Genomic DNA, 22,845 nt, shown 5'->3' on the forward strand with positions numbered 1-22,845 from the left:
AAGGAGATGAAGACTAGCTTAGCAGCAGAATCTAGCTATTGGCTATTCATTGTGATAAGCTTGCCAAGAATTTTCAATAGTGGACCACATGATCAGAAAGAAATCTATGTGTTGGCAAAATAAAGTTTATATTGATTTCAGTATTAGTGTGTAGCAAGTTTCATATTAAAAATAAGAAGAACTTTATACAAAAGTGTGGTTATAAACCTAGAGTTTGAACTTGTCCTCTAGGAAACACATAGTAGAGTGAGGACACTGACCTAGGTTGGGGACAAAACTGTCATTTTGTCATGGAGTAGAATGAATGTGATCCTGGGGAAAGGACTGAAGGGCTTGGGCAAAGGGGAAGTGAAGATTACATTCAAGATGAATAAGAAGAGCAGAAGCCAGCTCTCCTCCCACTTCCACTTTGGTCTGGAGAGGAAGAGGCGTTTCTGCCACCCCCGTCCCCTCTGTCTTCCTTACTTTTTAGCTTCTTCCAGAGGGAGGAGGAATTACTCAAGTACTCAAAGCACAAGGCAATTACCAAACCACATTTCACTAGAGGGCAGGGTCTCTAAGCTGATGTTCCCTCATTGGCAATTACAGTCCCCTTATGGCAGCACACTGGGAAAGGGCGTGGCCGTTCTCTGTCCTGTGCATATGTACTATGTGCATAAATTGTATTTGGTCTGTTCCAGACCTTTTCATCACCCAGGGTGGAAGTGAGGGAAACCTTCCTTAGGTTTCCAAACCTACATGGTATAATCTGATTTGGTTTAACAAAGATCTCTGCCCTGGGAGAGAAATGGGCACTTAGTTAATTAAAAAGGTATTTTATTTTCTATTTGGTATTATTCTCATGTGCATATTCCTTAATTAGAAATCCCTGAATGGTAGGATTTCAGCTCCTAAACTGAACCCCTGACACTAACATAATTAATCTTAAACAAAATTTCTATCCAAAGGGAGCCAAAAAAAGAGGCAATCTTTTTCTAAGCTTGTATCTAAGCCAGAAGGACTACAACTAGGGTCAAGGTAACAGGTCAAGTTCACAGGGTAGATAGTGAAACCAGGTTCCCTTCATTGCATCATCTATGGATAGAGAGGACCATCATTTATCCATTCACCCACTCATCAACCAATCCATTCTTTCATCCATTCAGTCATTAACACACTTCTGAATTCCAGGCACTGGGCTAAGACTCCATAATACAGTAATAAACAAGTTGGTTATTGTTTGAAGGAGGATGGAAAAAAATGGGGAAAGAGGGTGTATGTAAATTTGTCACGAAATATATATATATATGAGTCAGAGAGAATGGCTCATGGCTCATACATATATTATATATTATATATATATAATGACTCATATATATAATGACACACACACACACACACACACACACACGTCAGATAGAATGGGAAAGATGGCACAGCATTTTCTTCCACCCTTGACCTATGTTGGAGCCTACAATAGAGTGTACTTATGAGAAAGTTTTTGAGATTCTGGATGTAAGCCGTACTGATTGGAAGATCAAGTGACAAAACAAAGCAACAGTTAGAAAGAGGGTCATTGTTTCCACTTTCCCCCAGGACCAAGTACTGACCTGTAAAGTAGATATCACTAGTATTCACCAAAATCTGTTCTTCTCCCTTTTCATATACATGAACCTCTCTGCACTTTTTAGCCCTCTTGCAGTTAAAGTAGAGCCATATTGATTAGTTCCAGCATTTGCAGCCTGAAGCAAAGAGCTAGTGAGTAACCACCATCAAGTTATCAGTTTAAACCTGCTTAGTTGACCAGGGAGGCTTCATGGAAAACAGCTATCCTGAAGGGTTGCCCAGATCTCTGTTAGATTTTGTGCCAGCGAGAAATAAACTTCTATCATGGTAAGCCACCGAGAAGACACTGGGTCTTGCTGCACCAGTCTACTGTAGCCTGGAGAACTGATATTTGGGGAAGCATTAAAAAATAGTACCCCTGGCATAGGCACTGGTGGTTTCAAAATAGCTACTATAAGTGGGGGTAAAAGAGAGGCCTTTCCAGTTACTTTGCAAGGCAGTGTGGAGCCAGAACAGGAAAGGAAAGATAAAATAGATGCTCTGTAATCACTGTAGCTAGCAGACTTCTTTGTGCGTACATACATGTAAGGTAGCTTTTTGCAGACTCCAAGAAATATTTAGTAGGACTTTTGGGGCTTGAGAAAGAGTGTTATCAACAAAGGAAGCTCTGCATTATTTAGTCTTAACATGACTGCTTACATCCAAAGACTGGCGACACATGGTGTCTTTAGGTGCTGAGCTGTGGGATCGATTTCATTAGGGAGAAGTCACATTCTGTTTCTAGTTGGCAGGAATGATTTTAGTTCCTATCTTCATCCTTACTCCTTTCTTGAAGAGTAAAGTGTCACACATTGCTCAAATCTCTAGAAATTTCAGGATCTCCTGGGATTCATGTCAGACCCCCCTATATCTTTTCTGGGATACTGTGTTTTTTTGAGAACATAATTTAATTTCATTATCATAGTTTTTCTCCTTGAAACTGAATACAGACAGGAAAATACTTTCTGATGCAGTTGTATTAACATTTGCATTCCAAAAAGAGCTTCAGAAATTTACAGCATGGTTTACACTATACATCAAAATCCATATGACTACTTTCTAAAATTGTGAATTTATTTTCAAAAAAATAAAAAGCTCTTCATGGGCCCCAAATCAACAATTCAAGACAATTCCACAATATGTTGAAAATAAGCACAAGCTTCCGTTGCTATCTGGTCAATCCCATGTCCAATCTGAATTTGATTATCTGTACTTCCTTGAAAGTAGCAACAATGATCTTATTGTTTCCATGATGTTTCATGTTCAGCTGTTCAGATGTCCTATCATGTGAGAAAGAAAATGCAATCTTACGGGCCGCCAGGAATCTAAGAAGCTATGCCTCTCAAAGCCCTTTGATATCTTCAAACAATTAATCTTGTAGCAGCTAGAATATATTTTCAGTAATGTGCCTAACTTAACTATATGACTATATTAAAATAAATCTCCCTGTTACTTCAATTTCTAAATAAAATGGCATGAGCAGAAAGGACATTAAAAATCTTGATCACTTCCCCCAGCAACAGAGCAGTTGCTGTTCACATTTTACCCAAGAGCTATGTGCCTCTTCTTCCTAGCCAACAAAAGCCCCATCTTGTTTAGGTGGTGGGTAGGGAGCCACTGAGATCATAGAAGATGGGCCCCTATCCAAGCCCCAAGAGAATTAATTGTAACTGGGCTTGTTCTGTTTTCCTTTGCCTGTGATTGGTCTAGGAGTGGGCATGTGGCCTATTTCTGGCCCTATGAAGCAAAAGGAGAGGTCTGCTGGGAGACTTCCTGAAACTGCTCTTCCTGGAAGGAGGAAAACAAACAAAACAACAACCAAAGAACTTTACAAGAGAAAGCTTTTTATCCCAGCCCCTTCCTACTCCCATTGAATGCAGCTCTGTGAGGACACGATATTTGAAGCTGCAGTAGCTGAGGTGGCAAAAGATGGCAGAACAGAAGAGCAGACAGAATCTGGGTCCTAGATGACTTCATTGCACTGCTGCAACCGCCTTCTCCAGACCTCTTGCCAGGTGAGAAAATTAAATGTCATTATTGCTTAAGCCCCTGGGGGACTAGATTCTGTTACTTGCCATTGAATGCATCCTAATGCTGTAACCATCTCTTGCACTGAAACCAACTTGCAAAATTTACAGCACAAACTCTGCCCATGTATGAAGAGAATGTATAAAAGCATTCCAAACATCTCTTTTGGGAAAATAAATGGATAACACCGTTTTTTCTTTTCATTTGAGTTGTCCTGTCTTTAGCAAGTAAAAGCTGAAAAGCAGAATTTTCACATATAAATCAAATTTCCCCATTTCCCTCCTGTCAAGGGGTAAGAAACTCTTAGCCCGTACATGCTTTGTAGTTAGTTAAGAATTGGATTTCAAGCCCTACTCTTATTGTTCGGTTTATTCTGCTTTGTTCATTCAGATAAGAGAGTCCTTGAAGGTAAGGTTTAGGGTAGTCAAACAGTTATGAACAATGGTTGTGAATTATGACATATTCCAGCATTTTGGAGCAGCAGCTTAGTCAGCTATCCTCAGAGCCAGTCTAAGGACTGGCCAACACCAGTCTGGGTTGTCTAAACAAATTAATTTTTAAAAGTAAGGAATGTGTCTTTTCAGGCCTGTGGGTCCCTATGGAAACACTGACAAGAACAGGTGGAATAAATATGTGGTCTTTGGTTAAAAACTCTGCAGGGTTCAAAGAAGGGCACTCTCACATCATGTGATGGGTGAGCTGTAGTCATTCTGTGAGGGGAACTCCAGGAGACTGGATCCAACTTGCAATCAGCTATAGTGAAGTTATGATATGAGAAGCACTGACTTGGCACAAGACTTGGGAAAGGCAATGAGGCAGCAGGCAAGCTTTAAGGGGTGACACTTACCTTGAGGGAGCAAGGACAAGTTGTGACCTTCCCAGTCCTCTCTCCATTTGCAAATCAGCAAGCTTCTGTCAGCAAGGAGGGGTGGACAAAGAAACTGTTTGGGTTCAGCTTGATTTGTTTTTTGAGACAGGTGTGGCAAGGGGCTGCCATCAAAGTAAGTCACCTTTGGACAAGCCAAGTGCTTTGGGAGACAATTGTTTCTGAAAATAAGTGTTTGTGTCAAACATTCTCTTTGTTAGTAGGAGACATTTTTGTTGGATCATGTTGTCCTCCGCAAAAGAGGTTGCAGAGAAGCTAAGAAAGTTGGGATAACTTAGAGTCTCAGTGCTTTGGGGCAATTTACAGACAGCACTGTGTGATCCTGCCATCTCAGGACTTACATCATGTTGCTAACTCCCCCACTGGGGGCCAAGGTTCTGAAAGGAAGAAAGCATATCTTATTCACTCACGTTTGAGTCTCCAGCACTGAGCACAGCACCTGTCACTCAGTAGGCACTCAATAAATGTAAATTGATATGAAACATGACACGTGGTGCCTTTTACAGAACAAAAATTAATTTGTCCTAAAGGCCTCCTGGGATGCAATTCTGAATTTTAGTATGTGTCTACCTTGGGGTTGAGGTTAATGTTTAAGTGTGACAGGAAGGGGTTAGTTTGGCTGAAATAGTTCTTCCTGTGGTATTAACTGGTAAAATGAAATATAATGTCATTCTAATCTCTTCCAAGCCTCTCCTGATTCAAACATGGAAATGTGTTTCTGCAGATTGGGGCGTTTCAGCTAAAAGTTCAACAAGATTAAAAAGGAGAAAGCTTGAGTCGTTTGAGTCAATATCGCAAACAGGGTTTAGGTATTCATTAAGATAAGGATAAACTGCTAAATTTAGGTTTACTCATGATTAATTTGTTTGATGTATTTCCTTACAGAATAATACATGAACTAGATTTTGAATGTGATACAGACACACACCACTTTTTACAATATATAGCTTTTAAAATTTAGATGTATTCTATGTGTACAATCCAGAAAGGAGATGAAATCCTGCCTCCTCTTTTATAAACTTATTTGGAGGGGGAGCTAAATGGAAGCCAAATTTTTGCTGAACTCAAATTGGCCATGGATTCTGGATACACTGGGGCTAGAGGAGGGTATGGTTGAGAAGGACAAGAGGCATTGCACAAAGACATTCCTGGAAATAAATCTACACAGACTGGTTGACTTGAAAACTGGTTAATCAGAAATTTTGCCCTGCTTGGGGTAAAGCTAGAAACATTGAATCCCAATCTCTGTGAGTAACATGCCTAATAGGAAAACTGAAAATTCTGTGTATTTCTTTTCCAAAATTAAATGGCAGCCAACATTTGCAGAAAAAAAAAACAAACCCACAATGGGGAATTAGATTACAGCTGTTTGCTTAAAAATTGATAACTGATTTTGTTTTTTCTTTAATGGAAATATTTGTATTGTGCATTCTTGTTGTTGTTTGAAGAAAAATGGTGAGAATATTACAGTGCAACTGCAGAATACAAGTTTGATAGAACTAATCTGATTTACCTTAGATACACTCCTCATTTGGGAGAATTTATTTAACTGGTAATTTAATTTAGGTGGAGAGGCACTTTAATTGGAGTTGATTACTGTGGGATTTTTACATACAGTACGATGCACTCTTGAGTTACAGCACCACATGATGTAAAATTGGGTAATTTTAAGCCACTGGATATTTTTATCCCAACTATAATAGAATTTGCTGAAAAATGCTTATTAACTGAAACTGTTTTCTAGGTTGGATACTATTTGGAAAATCTTTGGGACTATGTCAAAGATGGTTGGAAATTTAATAAAGCTAGCAGACCAAAAAACAAAACAAAGCAAAACAAAACAAAAAGACTTAATTTATTAGGACTGCAGTGGTGATGTGTTGTCACTTCAGGATACCCCACTACCTGAATTGCAGCAGTGTTGCAAATCATCACTCTGCAGTGAATGGGAATTTTTGGTTTAGAGTTTAACAGATTTTCCTGGTCTTTGTCCTAGCAACTGACACAGAAATATGAAAGAATTAAATGATTCCCAAAAAAAAAAAAAACACCTACGTTAAACATTTGGGGGTAAAAACGATGAAAATGTAAAGGCAAATGATGAATTTATCAAAGAGAATGAAGGAACAGATAGCATATGTATGTAGGAACACAGTAGCTTTAAAATATCAGAAAGATGAAGGACAGAAATGCCAAGTGAAGCAGAGGGTTTCTACATTTGTCATCTGCTCTTGCATGTCCCACGTTCCCTTATGTAATAGATCTTTAATGGATTCCCTACTGTCACAGAACCTTTATAAGACCAGCCTGTGGAGAATGCAAAGGAACTAAATAATGGACAGTTAACGTTCTGGAAAAGCAATTTATTATCTTGCTAGGAGCTGGCTTCTCATTGCATTTAGAATAAACTTTAAACAGCGATATCATCTTCCAGGCCTGATATGATCTGGCCCCTGCAAACTTACCTTCCCGTCTTCCCACTCCCATGCTCATTCTTCAAGCTCTAGCTACACTGGCTTTTTTTCATCCTTGGACTTTTTACACTGGTTCTTTCTGCAAGGTCTTTGCACTGCCATGCTCTCTCTCTGGAATGCTTTTCCTTTGGCTAAATTTTTCCATGTAATTTAGGTCTTAGTTCAATTTTAATCTCCCCCAAGAGATTTTCCATCCTATCTAAAGCAGTCTATGCCCTTCCCTATCCCTAGGTCCCGCAATCACATTACCTAGTTAGATTTCCTTCAAACCTCTTGAAATTCCCTTATTTATTCTTTTGAGTTTTTTTCCGCTTCACCTTCCCCATAGAACATGAGCTCCTCAGTGTCAGGGGTCTTCTGTTTCATTCACTGCTATATCCCCAACACCTAGAATAGAACATGACACATAGTGAGCAATGAATGAATGAGAAAGAGTACAGGACTCACAGTGGAACTGCCTATGAACAAAAGGAATACTGGACAAAAAGAAATGGACTAGTGAAGAAAATCAGGAAGAAGAGGAACAAAGAATGGGGTCTAGGGACTGAGAATTGGTTATAGTGTACAATTTTAGCCCCTATAAAAAAGTTTTTTACATGCATTCCAAGCAGAAGGAATGGCAAGTGCTAAGAGGAAGTCTTTCCATCACCACACACAGCTGTTTTTTACTTTGTTGTTGTTAGTGGTTTTGTTTTCAGTGTGTGTGTTGGGAGTGGGGGGAGGATGGGTGTGAGGGATCTCTGTGTGTTTCTCTCAGGGGAAGGCTGGGATTTCTCTTTCAGCCTACAGGTGTTGCTGCATGTTCTTGGAGTTGCCAATGGAGCACTAGACAGGAATACCACCCATGGCAGCTCTACAACTTATTCTAAGACTTTTAGGCCAAGAGGCAGGAAAGAGTGAAGGAATGATCATCACACTGTACCAGGGGTATACCGGTGAGAGGTAAGATGATCGGGGTGGTAGCAGTGACCCCAAATTTTTTTACCCAGAAAAAGATGGATAAATGCTCTGACATTGCTGTGACCCAGGGATCTGTGGCCACGGTTGCTTGTGCAGGCAGCAGCCAATACTTCTGAATGGCTCCCTTGGGACTACAAAACTCTGTGTGGAGGCAGGGAGCCCATGCTATTTGCCGCATCAGAAAAATCCATTCATGAAAAAGAAAGACAGAGAATGATAAAAGTCTTCTCAGAAAGCCTTAGCAAAATGGGTGCTTTTATTTTCACAGACATGTCTATGCAATACACTCAGTCACAAGAGAGAGCTTCTTAAGCCTGACCGTAATTTAAACTCCGAAAGGTGAGTTAGCCTGTTAAGAGACCTCCACCCTTCTAGTAACTTATGTCCCTTGATATGGGAAGGATATCTTAGTTTTCCCTAGCCCCTTGCTTAGGATTAAATGAGAGACTTCAGCTTTGGTGTAAAGCTGTCAGCTGCCCTAATCAAGGACAATACATAAAAATTAGACTCCTTATAAGAATAAGGGATTAAATGGAGGGAGATCTAGAAGTGGATGGGAACAAAAGAGCAGAACTGAGCCTGCATCTGCAGAAAATGTCCAAAGACAACTGGCAGAGTTCAGCTCCATGGGGAAAAGGCATGTTAGTGTGTAGGTAGAGGAACTGGACAAGGAAGGATGGCCTTAGCCTTCCATAATGGAGAAGTCAGGGGAGGGGATGTCTGCATGCAATAGACAACTGAATTAGAAAGAGCAGAAATGTAAACCAGCAGTGCTTCCCTATCTTGGGCCTGGCTAGCTTAAAGTGGCTCCACTGTCATTGGTCAAAAAGGATCTCATTGAGGAAATCCAATCACTAATGCAACAAACTCTAATGAGTTCTAAGCTGGAGAGAGTTCAGTTCTAAAGCTTGCGGGTAGACAGGTCACTGAGAGAGAAGGAATGAAGGAGTGGGATCTGAACAGTGTAATAAGTCATCTAGTAGCTCTGATCACTTTGGACATTGCTGGGGGATACATAACAGCTCACTATAACATTACAACACATACTTATATCTGTTTGTTCCTCCAAACTAACATGACAATGTGTTTCTGCCATCGTAGCTTACAGAGACATGATTTAGTCCAGGTTATACTCAGATTTTACAAAAGAGACTTTGACCACATAGATATTCATAAAATTAATGTGGTTGAGAAAAAAGTGCAGGGGCTTGAAGTCAGAAGAGCTCTGTTCCCATTCTGGCTATGCTGCTGTTCAGGTTTGTGACCTGGAGAGCAGTTTAGCATCTCTGGGTCTCAATTTGTTCATCTGTAGAGCATGGGTGATCAACATTTATGTAATCCTTCTGTGTTGAGTGGGTCTCAAGATGGAAGCTCACTGTGGGAATTTAAAAGCAAACTGTGGCATCGAAACAAACTGGACAATTGCTTGAACTCTAATATCATCATCCATCCTCATTAAAGGAACTTGTTGATCACTAGTCTGATAGTACTGTTAAAAGACATTTATTTGTAACTTTTGAGAAAAGTAATTTTCAGACTCTGATTTTAGAATAAGCTCATGAGGAGTCTCATTTCCAAGCTGGAGATCATTTCCAGTTTGAATGAACAATTCTTCTTTTTGGCTTGGCTGAAGGTGGGGATAGATGAAAGCTGAGCTGCACATCCTTCACAGGTCACAATGAAAAGTCAGTCTTTATTCTAGCAGGGCTTGGTCATCTGGAATAGCTGGTACATAGGTGGCAGCCCCATGCCCTATCTCATACTTTAAACAACATCACCAATATCTTTTTCCGAAATAAGCTTGAGTTGTATATGTTTATCACAGGAGAGAAAAGTTTGCCAAGTGTCTTCTATGGACTAAACACTTCCTAGGTGTTTTACATATACTCTGCCATTTAATCCTCAAGGCAACTTTAACAGGTAAGTATTACTGTCCTTATTTTACAGGTGAAGAAATTGAGACCCAGAGTGATTATATGACCTGCCCAAGGTGGTCACGTTGTTAGGGCATGGCAGAGATCTGAAATAAAAGTTCAGGTCTTCTGACTTCAGTCCATGCTTTTTTTTTTTTTTTTTTTTCTATAACATCATGCTACCTAGAAGAAAAAGAAATGAGGGTAAGCAGGCAGCCAGGAAGGTCAGGAAAAATGATATGCTACTTTTAAAGAGGTCCCCTATACTGTATCATTCTGAAATGTCCAATTTTCAAAGAGTCAGAGTAGTAGAGAAATGTTCAATGTTAAATCACTACTCAACGTAAGCAATCTGACTTTGATGGTTCAGAAGCTCTTCCAGATCTTGTCGTGCCTTAAAGTTCTCACTAACAATATCAATTATCAGTGCACTACAGATATATAGGAAAAGAAAATGCCAGGTAACAGAAAAGCCAGATCACCTGCCTCCAAGATGGCGGGCACTGCATGGCTTTTATCAGTTTTTATTACATCAGGTCAAGGAAACAAATGGAATCTATCCACATGGTCCTGCCTCGTTGGGCATATATTCTAAACATACATCCATTTTCATACCCAATGAGAAAGAACTCAATTCCAAAGGATCTCACCTTTCACAGAATTCTACCCTTAAGATCCTAAAACAGTCATATCACTGTGCACAAAATTTTTGGCAGTCACAAGCTCTATCACAAAGCAGAGCTTAAAAACAAATGGAGAATATAATCAGTGTTCAAATGCACCCTCACTGGGTGGGTCAGACTGCATGAGGCAGTGTGGCTGTGTGGAGGGAGAGGTCCGGACCTGTGGCAAACTGCTGCTCCTGCCAGGAGGCTACCAAAGCCAAAGCTCTTACTTACTGATGTTCCTCAGCTGCCCCAGTGCCTATATCTCTAACAACAGTAAACTGTGAAATACCTGCAGGCAACCATGTCTAAATAAAGAGATCAATGTTTGAATCTTCAAGAAGTGGCCAACTTCAGAAAGGCATCTCTTGGCACCCTAGAGGAGACTGGGATGAAAGTTGTACCGGAGACTGGAGAAGAGCCCGATGTGTTTCACGAGGTTCGGCTCCACTACATAGGCCCTCTCTCCCTTGGCCCTCAACAGCGAGTACAGTGCCATGTCCTTGCCAAAGCCCTTGTGGCAGTATACTTGGGACAGGTAGGTGAGGGTCCGGCGGGCCGCAGGTGCCGGGAAGAGCATGGCTGGGGTGCAACACTGAGAGGCAGGAACCACACTGTACAGGGAAGGACTCAGCCGCCGCAGTTCCAGGAAATAGTGCCGACCCACCAGCTCCACCAGACCCATGCTATACAGGGAGAAGAAGAGCATTACAGGCCAGCTAAACCCTGGGCGGCTGGCAAACCTCATGTATATCCAGGTTAGTAAGGGCCCCAGCAACATGCCTACACCAACCCACTCCAGGATCCGCATGGGCTCTGGGTTGATGTAGTGCTGGAGCCTCTCGGGGTGATAGAGCTTGAGATAAAGGGCATCTCTGAGATGTGGCTCAGAGAAGCGAGCCCGCAGAAGGTGCTCCAAGACTGGGAAGATCTGCTCTTCTGGAACAGCATCGTCTTCTACCATCAGGACGTAGTCTGGGTTGTAGGTCTGCAGGGATGACTCCAGGCAATAGACATAGTCCTGCTTCTCTTTCTCAAACGAGTTGGTGGAAGGGTCATCACCATAATCATCCTCAGTGCCCTCATAGCGATTGGCCACAGGGACGTACTTGGAGAGCAACTTGGCATCAAAATGGCTCACACTACGCTCCACGTTGCACAGGAAGAGTTGGTGCCCCTCGCACTGGGGGCCACATTGCTGAAGAAGCCGGTGGAACTGGGACACCACCTGCAGGACGTAGTGGAAGCCAGGCTGCCTGTCCACAGTGATGATGGTGATCACCAGCCAGGGCCGGGGGGTGGCCTGCCAGACAATAGGCACTGAGCCATTGGCAGAGGGAAGCTCCTCAAAATAGTGGAGGGCAGCCTCACCCTCTTTCAAGCTTTGCTGCAGGAACTCTTGGCTCATTTGGTTCAGATGCCAGTGGCGCAGGTAGAAGTAAGAGTGTAGAAGTCGGTGACAGGCCAGGGGGGCCAGCAGGCCAAATGTCACCACTGTTAGGATGAAGAGCTGGACAGCAGTGCTGCCCCAGGAGAGTCGCCGCAGCCTCCGGAGGAGCATGGCAGCTGGAGAGGTTGAAGTGCTCATGAGGTCAACTTTTGTTCATGTCTGGTCCCAAGAAAAAACCATCCTGGAACTCAGGCCAGAGTCATCAGAAATCAAACCTAAAGAGAGAGGAAGTAGGGAATGGTAAGAGTAACTTAAAAAAACAAACAACAACAACAAAAAAACCAAAGGGACAAGAACTGAACTCAGCATATATCAAACCAGAAATTATAATTCCAGGCCCTGTAGCTTCTAGAGACTTTAAAGTATTTTCTGCAGTAAACCGTTCTTTGGTTGTGTCTGCTAACAACCTCTGGGATGTTTTTATTATTTCTATGAGTAATACGATCTCGGTGCATCCAATCAAGTCTCCCTGCCTAAAGATACTTAGTTAGGTTTACAATGTGCCAGAAAATCTCCAGGTAGGCTGTTAGGATCATTATTTCTGTTCGCCAGCTACACAGACAATGGGTTCTTAAAATGGGGGCAAAAAAGCAAGGCTTGGCACAAAAGAAATATACACATTTAGAGCAAGTTCCAGCATAAGGGCCCAGAAAATACTTGTCGATTAACTGTGCATATAGCAATTTCCAAAAAAAACTTGTCCAACAAGAGAAGGAATACTTAGGATTCTCTGAAGTATCTTTGTTATTTAATGTCATTTTCCATTCATATGCTTCTAATCTCAGACAACTATACTTAACATTGCACATTAATTTAATCCTGATTGTTCTCCCATTTTATTTTTATAGATCATGGGAACCAATGAGAGGAAGTATGTCCCATAAGCAAGCAAACTCTAGAGCCCCAGGCTTGGGGAGGGAGGAAACATCTGGAGGAAGATCCATGAGTAGCTTTTCAATGAGGGAGTCGGGGGAAAGGCAGAGGTGAATATGGAAGAGACAGTTGCCTTCAGTTTGGTCCAGGAAAAAATGCTGTGTGATATGATGATTCAGAGCATGGGCCTGAGGCCAGGCTCATATTGGTGTGAATCCTAGCTCTTCCTCTCACTTGGTGGGAAGTCAGTTTACCTCTCCATATCTTATATTTCTTAGCTCTAAAATGGAAATAATAATACCTGTCTCATAGGGTTACTGTGAATATTAAATGTGTTAGAAAGCAAAATAATGCAGAGTAAAAATGCCATTAAAATCTATCCATGTGTTCAAACTCACAAAAATATTTTAGAAGTAAGCAGGTCTAATGTTCTGATGGAAAACAGACTAGTGCCAAAAAACAGAATTAAAAGGGCAAAACCAGCATAAAATAATAATTGCTAGTAAGGTCAATGCAAAACTAAATGGTGTCTGCAGTACAGAAAGTAAATCTCTTGCCTCAGAAGCATAATAAGGCTTACACACATTTGGAGGAAAACTGTGTAGTTTGTGAGTTATTGCAAAGGGAGGATTGCCCAGGAACCATACGAGGCTGCTGTGGAGCAGACTCAGCCAGTGCTCTCATATCCACGGTCTCCCCTTGGGCACACAGAAAGACCTCATTTCCTAGTTTGCCTTCTCCAGGTGGAGTCATGTGACTAGGGCTTGTCAGCAAAGTGACAGGTGTGACACCTGGGACAAGGTAGTTGAGAACAGATGTGCCATCTCGACTTTCTCTTTCCCCATCTGCCAGCTGAATGGAGAGCCCTGGTGGATCTAGAGGAGGTACAGTCACCAGATGGCAGAAGCCTGGGTCCTTGAATCCTTTACATACATATCCCAGTGTTGGGACGGCATGGAACAGATGTCGCTTCCACTGCCCACCTCCCAGTACCCTCCCAAACTAGAGTGGACTGTGTTGTGAGCAATACATAAACCACTGTGTCTAGACACCAATAATTTTTGGACTTTATTACAGCAGTTAGCCTACTCTGCCCTCTACAGTTGTGTAGAATACCAAATGTGCAGTGACATGGTTAATTTCTCAAGTAGAGAAACAAGTTTCCTTTCAGCCACAGAAGCAGATTGTACTATGGGACTCCAAAGGTGAGACAGACTATCCTAGAACTAAGAGATCTGGATAGTACCCAAAGAGGGAACAAAGCAAGGAGAGGTTTGAATTATGAAACCCTAGTCTTGATGGTTTGTGAACATCCAGCATATTGCAGACTGGTTGCTTCTTCCTCTGCTCTGCTCAGCGCAATGGAGTTAACAAACCATGTGGTTGCACGTGATTGAACGTGGCCTCACCAGTTCCACATCACTGCTAATGGAAGCCAAATACTAGAATTGGGCTGATCTCACACTCCTGCAGTATTGGCCTTGGAAAAGGAGGCATTTGAGTGGCTTTCTGCTCATACTATTATTGCTGCCTTTGTTATTACCACAAGGGAGCTGGATCAATCTAGAGGAGGGAACTAGAGAAAATGAAATAGGACAGGCAGTTTGGAAAATGCCAGACACATAGTAAAGGCTATTACTTACTATGATATGTTAAGGGGGAAAGAAATGGAAACACCTAGAACTGACATCAAGAGAACCTTTGGTCCCAGGGAATTTATCCTACTGGGGACAATAAAATCATTAACATCTCACATAGTCCTTTACTTTAAAACTACGTCTGTGAGACTGCTGTTCTACTGACAATCAGGAAAAGAGAGGGATTCGGTTCAGAGGACACATGGTCCCTACCTATATTGATCAGCTTTGCTGGGGTGATTAACAGCCTCAAATGTTTATAACTTAGAGTAATAACATGTATTTCTTGCATACGGGTGTGTGGATAGCTGTGGCTCAGTTGGGGTCAGCTCCAGAATGTAGGTCAGAATTAGTTCATGCCACATGCCCCTCCTTCTAGATCAAGCTGCAGAGGAAACAGCCACCTGGGGCGTGTTCTTACGTCGCCTGGAAGCTGCACAAGAGGCCAAGTCAGAACATGCAGGTACATTTACATCCTTGTTTCAGTGTGCCACAAATCAAGTCCACTCATCATCCATTGGCCAAAACAATGGGACAGGAAGATTTACTCCTCCCACAGAGCAGAAGGAGGGGAAAATGAAGATTCAATAGAAAAAAAAAAAAAAAGCAACAGGCCAATGTCTAAATCCTCAGGAGAAAAGAAAGCATCTAGCAATCTGCTCAGGGAGTATGGAAACTATTTTTAGAATGCTCACAGGGCTTCAGACCCAGCCCCCAACCCCAATCATTACACACTGCATGAATAAGGACAGGCTTCAGTAATGATCCCAAAAATCTCAGTGGCTGATAAGAACTAAGGTTTAATTCTTGCTCATATTACTTGTCCTTTATAGGTCAATTGTGCCTCTGTTGCCTGTTGTTTGTACTCTAGGACCCAGGCAGATAGAACTGTTTTTTTGTTTGTTTGTTTTGTTTTTTTTTTTTAACGTTGCTGGTTTTGTGGTAGAGAGAAAAAAGGGGAATAGTGCACCACAAGCTGGCTCTCAAAGCCACTGCTCAAAAGTGACACAGATCACTTCCACTCACATTTCACTGACTGGAACAAGTCACGTAATAACTCAAGTTCAACAGAGCAGAGTTATGTCATTTTCCTGCAAGAAGGGAGTACCAAAAGATACATGGCCACACCTGACGCCAATGACTGGAGAAATATATGTATTCCAGGGAGGGGCAGAAAATGTACTCCAGGGAGGGGCATTTTGAACAGTAATGCAATCTACCACACCCACCTAGGACACAGGAGCTGGGATCAGATCCTTCATTCAAGATTAGATGACTGCTTTGCTGAAAATCCAACCACATGGAGTTATGTAGTCATTCAGGAGTATGTTCTTGTTTACTTTTTAAAATATTTTCTTAAAAGATTTAACCAATTGTTGCACAGTAGGCTGTGGTGTCCAGTGCCATCTATAATTTATTTCACCTTACTGATCTGGTTTTAAGAAGAATGGCCAGCTGGATGCAGTGGCTCAAGCCTGTAATCCCAGCACTTTAGGAGGCTGAGGCAGGTGGATGGCTTGAGCCTAGGAGATTGAGACGAGCCTGGCAACATGGCAAAACTTAGTCTCAACAAAAGATACAAAAATTAGCCAGGCATGGTAGCATGTTACTGTAGTCCTAGCTACTCAGCAGGCCGAGGCAGGAGGATTGTCTGAGCCCCAGCAGGTCGAGGCTGCAGTGAGCTGTGATCGCACCACCGCACTCCAACCTGGGTGACAGAGAAAAACCCTGTCTCAAACAAAAACAAACAAACAAACAAACAGACAAAAGATAAAAGATAAATGGCCTTAGGGGAACAGATATAAAAACATAGGATTTTTCACTGCTAGTTTGGGGAAGGAGTTTTTTTACTCCCAGCCCAATCATAAGGGTGAGACAAGAGGGCTATGTCTATGTTACCACTCTGATTGTCTTTTTCCAGAATTCCAGTTGCCCATGATGTCACAGGCTGAGGCCCACACTCCAGAGACACTGTGGACTGACTGGCACCTATGAGCTGACCTAATAACAGTCGCACCATTACAGCTCCAATTCTACAGAACAATACATACCCAGTTCTTATCTCTGCTTTGCATGTGCTCTTTGAAACACAACCCTTCCGTAAACAGAATTCTCTACCGGTTACCATGTCTAGAGTGTAGGGCTCAGGGAAGACAGTAAAGGGCACAGACTCTGAGAAATGAACATGAACTAGGGCTTAGATGAATAAATGGAGCAACAACAACGGTTATATTTTAGTGCAACTTCTGAAAATTAAACTAAAGGATCCACGGGTGTGGAAGACACAATACCAGGGTGTGAGTCACGGGATGAGTGCTCAAGAATGTTCTATGTTTCCCAAATCCACTATATGAATGGCATGACCACTTTCCCAGGCAACTCAGTCTAAAACACTAGTTAGTTCTAACTTCTCACCTCCATGCGGTCACTTCCTAATCCCACCTCTTTTATTATGCCTCTCTTTTCTCGTCCCCTTCCCCTCGTCAAGCCTTCCTCCCTGCCACACTCTAGTTCCTCCTCAGCACCTCCAAGCCAGCTGATTGCAACAGGCTCCTAACAGAGCTTCTGACCTCCAGAATGAGCAACACAAGCCAAAAGATCTAGGTCCGGTTCTCGTCCCAACACTCACTAATTTGATCAATTTGTATAAAAAAATCATTTATCTCTCTGAGCCTATTTTATTTCTCTGTGAAACAGGAAAACAAAAGATACTTCAGCTAGGTGCAGTGGCTCACACCGCTAACCCCACCACTTTGGGACGCCGAGGCGGGCGGATCACGAGGTCAGGAGATCGAGACCATCCTGGCAAACATGGTGAAACCCCGTCTCTACTAAAAATACAATAATTAGCTGGGTGTGGTGGCACGTGCCTGTAATCCCAGCTACTCAGGAGGCTGAGGCAGGAGAATCGCTTGAACCAGGTAGTCGGAGGTTGCAGTGAGCCAGATTACGCCACTGCACTCCAGCCTGGCAACACAGTGAGACTGTGATGATGAAGAGACAACAGCTATGATAGCCCTTTGTCAGGCATAGGACACTGTGCAAATGACGGTGATGTTTTACCTGATCAGCATCCATCTGACACTCTGAAGCATAAGTCAGAACAGAGTCTTTTCTGTAAAACTATTCAATGATTCCCCCATGACTGTAGAATAAAGTCCAAATTATTTGCCAAGATTCTTCACAATCCAGTTCCAACTATCTTCCCAGCTGCATTTTTGCTCCTCACACTGTCTAACTCAACCATCAAGAATCAGCTCAAAAGGTACCTCTTCCAAAACACAACCCTGACCTTTCCAACCAGAAAGAATCTCTTTTATTCCCCTCAAGTACTGGGGCCCTTTCTATGAACTTTTCCTCCAGGGCATTCATTTGTCACTTTCTACTTCAGACTCATCTATTTATAGCTACCGCTTATTAAGGCCATACTACATATCCCAATGTTGTGCTAGACTCTTGCATCTATTTCTTCTGAACAAAATAGCAACTCTCAAATAGCAATGGAATTAATCCCATTTAGTTGACAAAACTGATGCTACCAAGTTGCAAGCAGGAAATTCAAGCACAAGGATAAATTTCAAAGCTCATATTTTTCTATAATGCCTGTTGTCTTCCATAGCCTTGTTTATGGCCCTTGACTTATGATCTGATTGGACTCTTGAATCCTTTTTTAGTAGATTCAGTCCGATTTGTCTTTGGTATCCCTCACAGACCCAGCACAGAACTATGCACAGAAGATGCTCAATGCTTGTTGAGCAAATAAATGGCCTCTTTTGACCTCTATGGGTCTCAGGTCCTCAGCTATAAAATTGGTAGTATCAAAGAGCTGGTCATATACTGTGTAGAGATCGACTTATTTGTAAATGTTTGCAGAACACTTATGTGCCAGGCACTGTTCTAAGCATCTCATCTATCGATCCTCATAAAAAGCCTCTGAGAAGTATGACTATTAAGCCCATTTTATACTTTAAAAAACTAAGTTTTTAAGCAGGGTGACAAAACTTGAACCCAGGCAGACTGTGTTCAGAACCCACATTCTCAACCAATATGCACTACTGCCTATATAAATTTGGAGCCCAGGAAAATCAACTGAAAAACCATTAGAAATGGCAATAGACTCAAAACATGGTTGGTACCAGAATTAATATGTAAAAATAATATATAATATACATAGCAAGTATATATACACATGTACTATATATATGCATTACATATCCATATCTGTATCTATATTATCTATATTATAGTGATTGCTTTCATGTAAATGATCACCAATGAACTAAGGGAACAAAAGATCCCAGTCAAAAGGGAAAAAAATAAGCAACTCAAATATCTAGAACTAAATTTCAGAAATATGCAGAATATACACACATACTACAAAATTCTACCAAAGGGTAATTAAAAAGTCATTAATAAACAGAAAAATAATGCTTAGGTGGAAAGACTTGGTAATAGAGCTCCCTTTCTCCATAATTAATCTCTATATTTAACATCTGAATTTAATTTACTTCAAGGGGGAGTGTCACAGTTCAACAACTAGGCACTTTAATATAAATTGGTGCAATCTTTGGAGGAAATGTTGGGGTGTTGGGGCAGTATCTATAAAAATTTTATAAGTGCATCCCCTTTGACAAACGGTCCTACTTCTAGGAATCTACTCTGCAGAAATGCCAACACATGCTACCAAAGCTGGATAAGAAATGTTGAGTGCTGTTTTGTATGCAGTAGGAAGAAAAAGAGAGAAAGAGGGGCAGAGGAATGGAGGGAGAAAGGGAAGAAAGGAAGGAAGGAAGAAAAAGGAAAGGAAAGAAGACAGAAAGAGAGAGGGAGAGAGTGAGGAAGAGGGTGGGAGGGTGGAAGGAAGAAAGGAAGAACTGCAGGCAAATGAAATGCCTAGCAAAGGGAACAGATTTTTAGAGAATCATAAAAGGGTATGCTGTGGAAATGTTAAGAAGAGAAAGGTTTAAATATGTTGACATAAAAGAAATCTTAGCTAGGTTTGTGCTTTGGACTGAATGTTTGTCCTCCTCCTGCCCAGCCAAAATTCGTGTTATAAATCCTAATCGCCAATATGATGGTATTTGGAGATGGGGTCTTTGGAAGGTAATCAGGTCATAAGGGTGCAGACCTCAGTAATGCATGCCCTTTATTAGTGTCCTTATAAGAAAAGACAGGAGAGATCACTTCTTTTCTCTGCCCTTTCACATGTAAACCAGAAAGAGGGCCCTCACCAAAACTTGACCATGCTGGCACCCTGATCTGGAACTTCCAGCTTTCAGAATTTTGAGAAATAAATGTGTCTGTTGTTTAAGCCACCTAGTCTTTGAGAATGTGTTACAGCAGCTCAAGTAGACTAAGACCAGAAGGGAGAAATGCAAACTATATCAGTGCAAATTACAGAAAAATGTACAGAGATATGACCATTTTATTTTTAATGTGGAGTATAATTTAGTGAAGGAGAAAGGAAGGGTATGGGGATGGCAATTTCCTGTTTTGATATCTACACTTCTGCAACGAGCATTACTTTTATAATCATAATTAAGCATTTGATTCAACATTGAGTTTTGTGTTAGACACTGGGAAGGTGAACATGACAGTCAGGGCACCTGTTAAGTCCATTTTTTTATTTGTGATTTAAGTTGCTATAGCTATAATAAATTAAATTACATATATCTATCTGTTTGTGGATTTTGGCATCTATCTATCTCTGCATTGCGGTGCCAGGGCCATGTTATTTTCATTATGAAAACTTTATAACAGGTTTTAATATCTGACTAGGCAGATTCTCTCTCATTACCCAAGATTATAATTTTCTAGGCATTTAAAAATTAATTTTATTGAGGTACTGTTTACATATAGTACAATGCACCACTTAAATATATATATTTCGATGAGTTTTGTCAAATCTATATGCCCATATAACCATCAAAATAAAAAATTGACCTAAGTATCCAAAAGATCATTTGGAATTAGAACTAGTAAAAATTAACAGAAAATACTCGCTATAGTGCAACATGTGACAAAGAATTACTACTTCAATGTGTAATACATATAAAGTGTTTAAAAATCAGGAAGAGAAAGATACTCCAACTGAAAAATGGGCAGAAGAATTAACAATCAACTCACCTACAGAAATGCAAAAGGCTGCTACACAGAGGAAAAAGTATTAATTCCCATGGGTAATCAAAGACACGCAAATTAAGACAAGATACCATTTTTTGGTCCACACTTTTGATTTAAAACTTCAAATGTGTATATATAGAGAAAATTTTAAGATATGCAGAAAATCTAAACCATCTAGAAGTTGAAGTTTTAAATTATTTTTATTTTGTTTCTCCTTTGGATTTTTGTTTCCTGGATGTTTTCTAATAGTGTATCCTTACAACATTCTAATAATTCTAATAATGTTGATTTTCTCTTCTTACCTCATAAAGTACCTAGTGCAGTGCATTCTAGAAATTCACCCCTAAAAAAAAAGCTATTTCCCCTATAGAAGGATTAGTTTTCTTGGAGAAACACACACATGCACGCGCACACACACCTGCATGTGTTGCTAATGGTCCGCATGGTGAGATCATCATTGGAGCCGCCCTGCGGTCCCCCGGAGAGAGCGTGGGCTGAGCAGGGGATGCGGGTCACAACGACCCTGCAGGAGCTCACGCCCCAAGACACCGCGAGCGCAGTGCGACACTGGCGACGCCCGAGCTAAGGGCCAGAAAGAGGGCGAGACACACCCAGGTGGACCTAACTAACCCTCCCTCTTGGAAAAAGAATGGGGGACGATGTCCAGGGCCCTGGATGTAGTGTCTGTCGCTGACCTTGGGCAGTCCCTGCCACGCTTGAGCCTCAGTTTCCCACCCGTAGGCCCAGCTGACCGTCTCCATCGCTGCGCTCCTTCCCTTCTGCTGGTTTTTCCTGGTGCTGGGAGGGAAGCCTTCCTCTGCCCAGTCGCCCTCCCCCAGCCCTTGGCTGCGAGGTCGCCCGCAGAAACTCAACACTGCGGCCACGCTCTCGGCGCGCCCGGCGAACCTAAGGTGTGGACGCGCCGCGAGGGTCCCCTGCTTGCGGGCGGCCATTAGGCGCCAGGCCCCTTGGCGCTTCGGCCCTGCTAGGCTCGGCGAGGGTCTTACCCAGACTGGCACGCGCCCCGCTCGCTTCCTTCTGCTGACCTGTCAGCGCAGCTGGCGCAGGCAAGGGCCAGGGAGGCGCCCCCGCTACACTCAACCATCCCCGCACTGATGTGGGCCCCTGCCGCGCCGGGGACCGCAATCCTCCGGCAGGAAGCGGTCGGAGCTGCGGGCAGGGCCGCTAGGCAACCCGCCTGCCCGAGGCGCACTGCCCGGGGCACAGGCCCTCTGCGACGCCTCTCCCCAACCCCCAGCTGCCCTGCTTGTGCCAGCTGTGGCCACCCCTAATCCTTGTCCCCTCGCTCTACTGTCCAGGGCTCCGACCACCGCACCAGAAGGGCTGGGCAGATCGTGCGCAACAGAAACCTACCCGGTTGGGGCGATCAGCTCGGTCCCCTGCGCGCGCCGAGGGCCGCCTCTGGTATTGCCCAGGCTGGCTAGCTCATCCCGGTGGAGGCGCCATCGCCGGGGCCCGGAAGGAGCGGGCGCAGCGCGGTTTGGGTGTGCGTCGGAGCCTCACCTCCTCCCGCCTCGCAGCTCAGGCGCAGGGCTCCCCTTGCTCAGGCGGGCCATGTGACCCGCGAGCTGCGGAGAGACCGCGGCCCCCAAAGCGGCTTGGGGAAAAAGGATGGCAAAAGGCGCCAACTGATGGGCAGCCAGGGAAAAGCAGGAGTCGCCCCCAAGTCACGCAAACAGGAAGCCTGTTTCTTTTGTGAGGGGACTAGAAACCAGCATTATATTTGATCAGGTGTGTATATAGAGACTTATTCACACCAATGGGACGATATCTCTCAATGCGTGTAAACGCTTCATGAGAAAGCTGTTACTTTGGGTCTTGAATGTTTTTCAGTCTTCCCCAAACCCTCAATTTAAACACAAATGGCCACGAGAGACATAACGCCTGAGGTGTGAGAAAGTATGCACATTGATTGAGAACAATCCCGGCAAAGCAAATAGGAAAAAAGATACGGAATGATCCGGGGGAGGAAAAATGTGGGGGTCAAAAGAAAAGTAACAGCCTCCTACATTCCACCCTGGACTTTCCCTTCTGAATGGGTTTTCACCACACAATTGTACGGCCTTACTCAGTGCTTGTTCTAATCCTAGGTTTGCCTGTCTAGGCCACAGGTTAGCAACTACAGCTTGCTGACTGTTCTTGTACAGCCCACAAGCTAAGAATGTTTTTTGCAATATTTCATGGTTAAAAATGGAAGAATATTTCAGGGCTACGAAAATTATATGAATTCA

The 22,845-nt window shown here is 42.7% G+C and overlaps 1 protein-coding gene across 3 annotated transcripts; it reads right to left on the reverse strand.

Moving 5' to 3' along the window:
- Positions 1–1,396: 1,396 nt before the first annotated feature.
- PGAP4 (post-GPI attachment to proteins GalNAc transferase 4) lies at positions 1,397–22,198 on the reverse strand. 3 transcript variants are annotated; one of them, XR_008509448.2, is made up of 3 exons: positions 21,968–22,198; positions 10,496–12,175; positions 1,397–7,359 (listed from the first exon to the last, which is right to left on the reverse strand). XR_008509448.2 is itself a non-coding variant. In NM_001132715.1 (2 exon segments), a coding segment is annotated over 1 exon segment (1,212 nt). In that variant the 5' UTR covers positions 12,099–12,175; positions 21,968–22,142; the 3' UTR covers positions 8,161–10,886.
- Positions 22,199–22,845: the final 647 nt, after the last annotated feature.

Source organism: Pongo abelii, chromosome 13, assembly GCF_028885655.2.
Source record: "Pongo abelii isolate AG06213 chromosome 13, NHGRI_mPonAbe1-v2.0_pri, whole genome shotgun sequence".
Lineage (NCBI taxonomy): Eukaryota > Metazoa > Chordata > Mammalia > Primates > Hominidae > Pongo > Pongo abelii.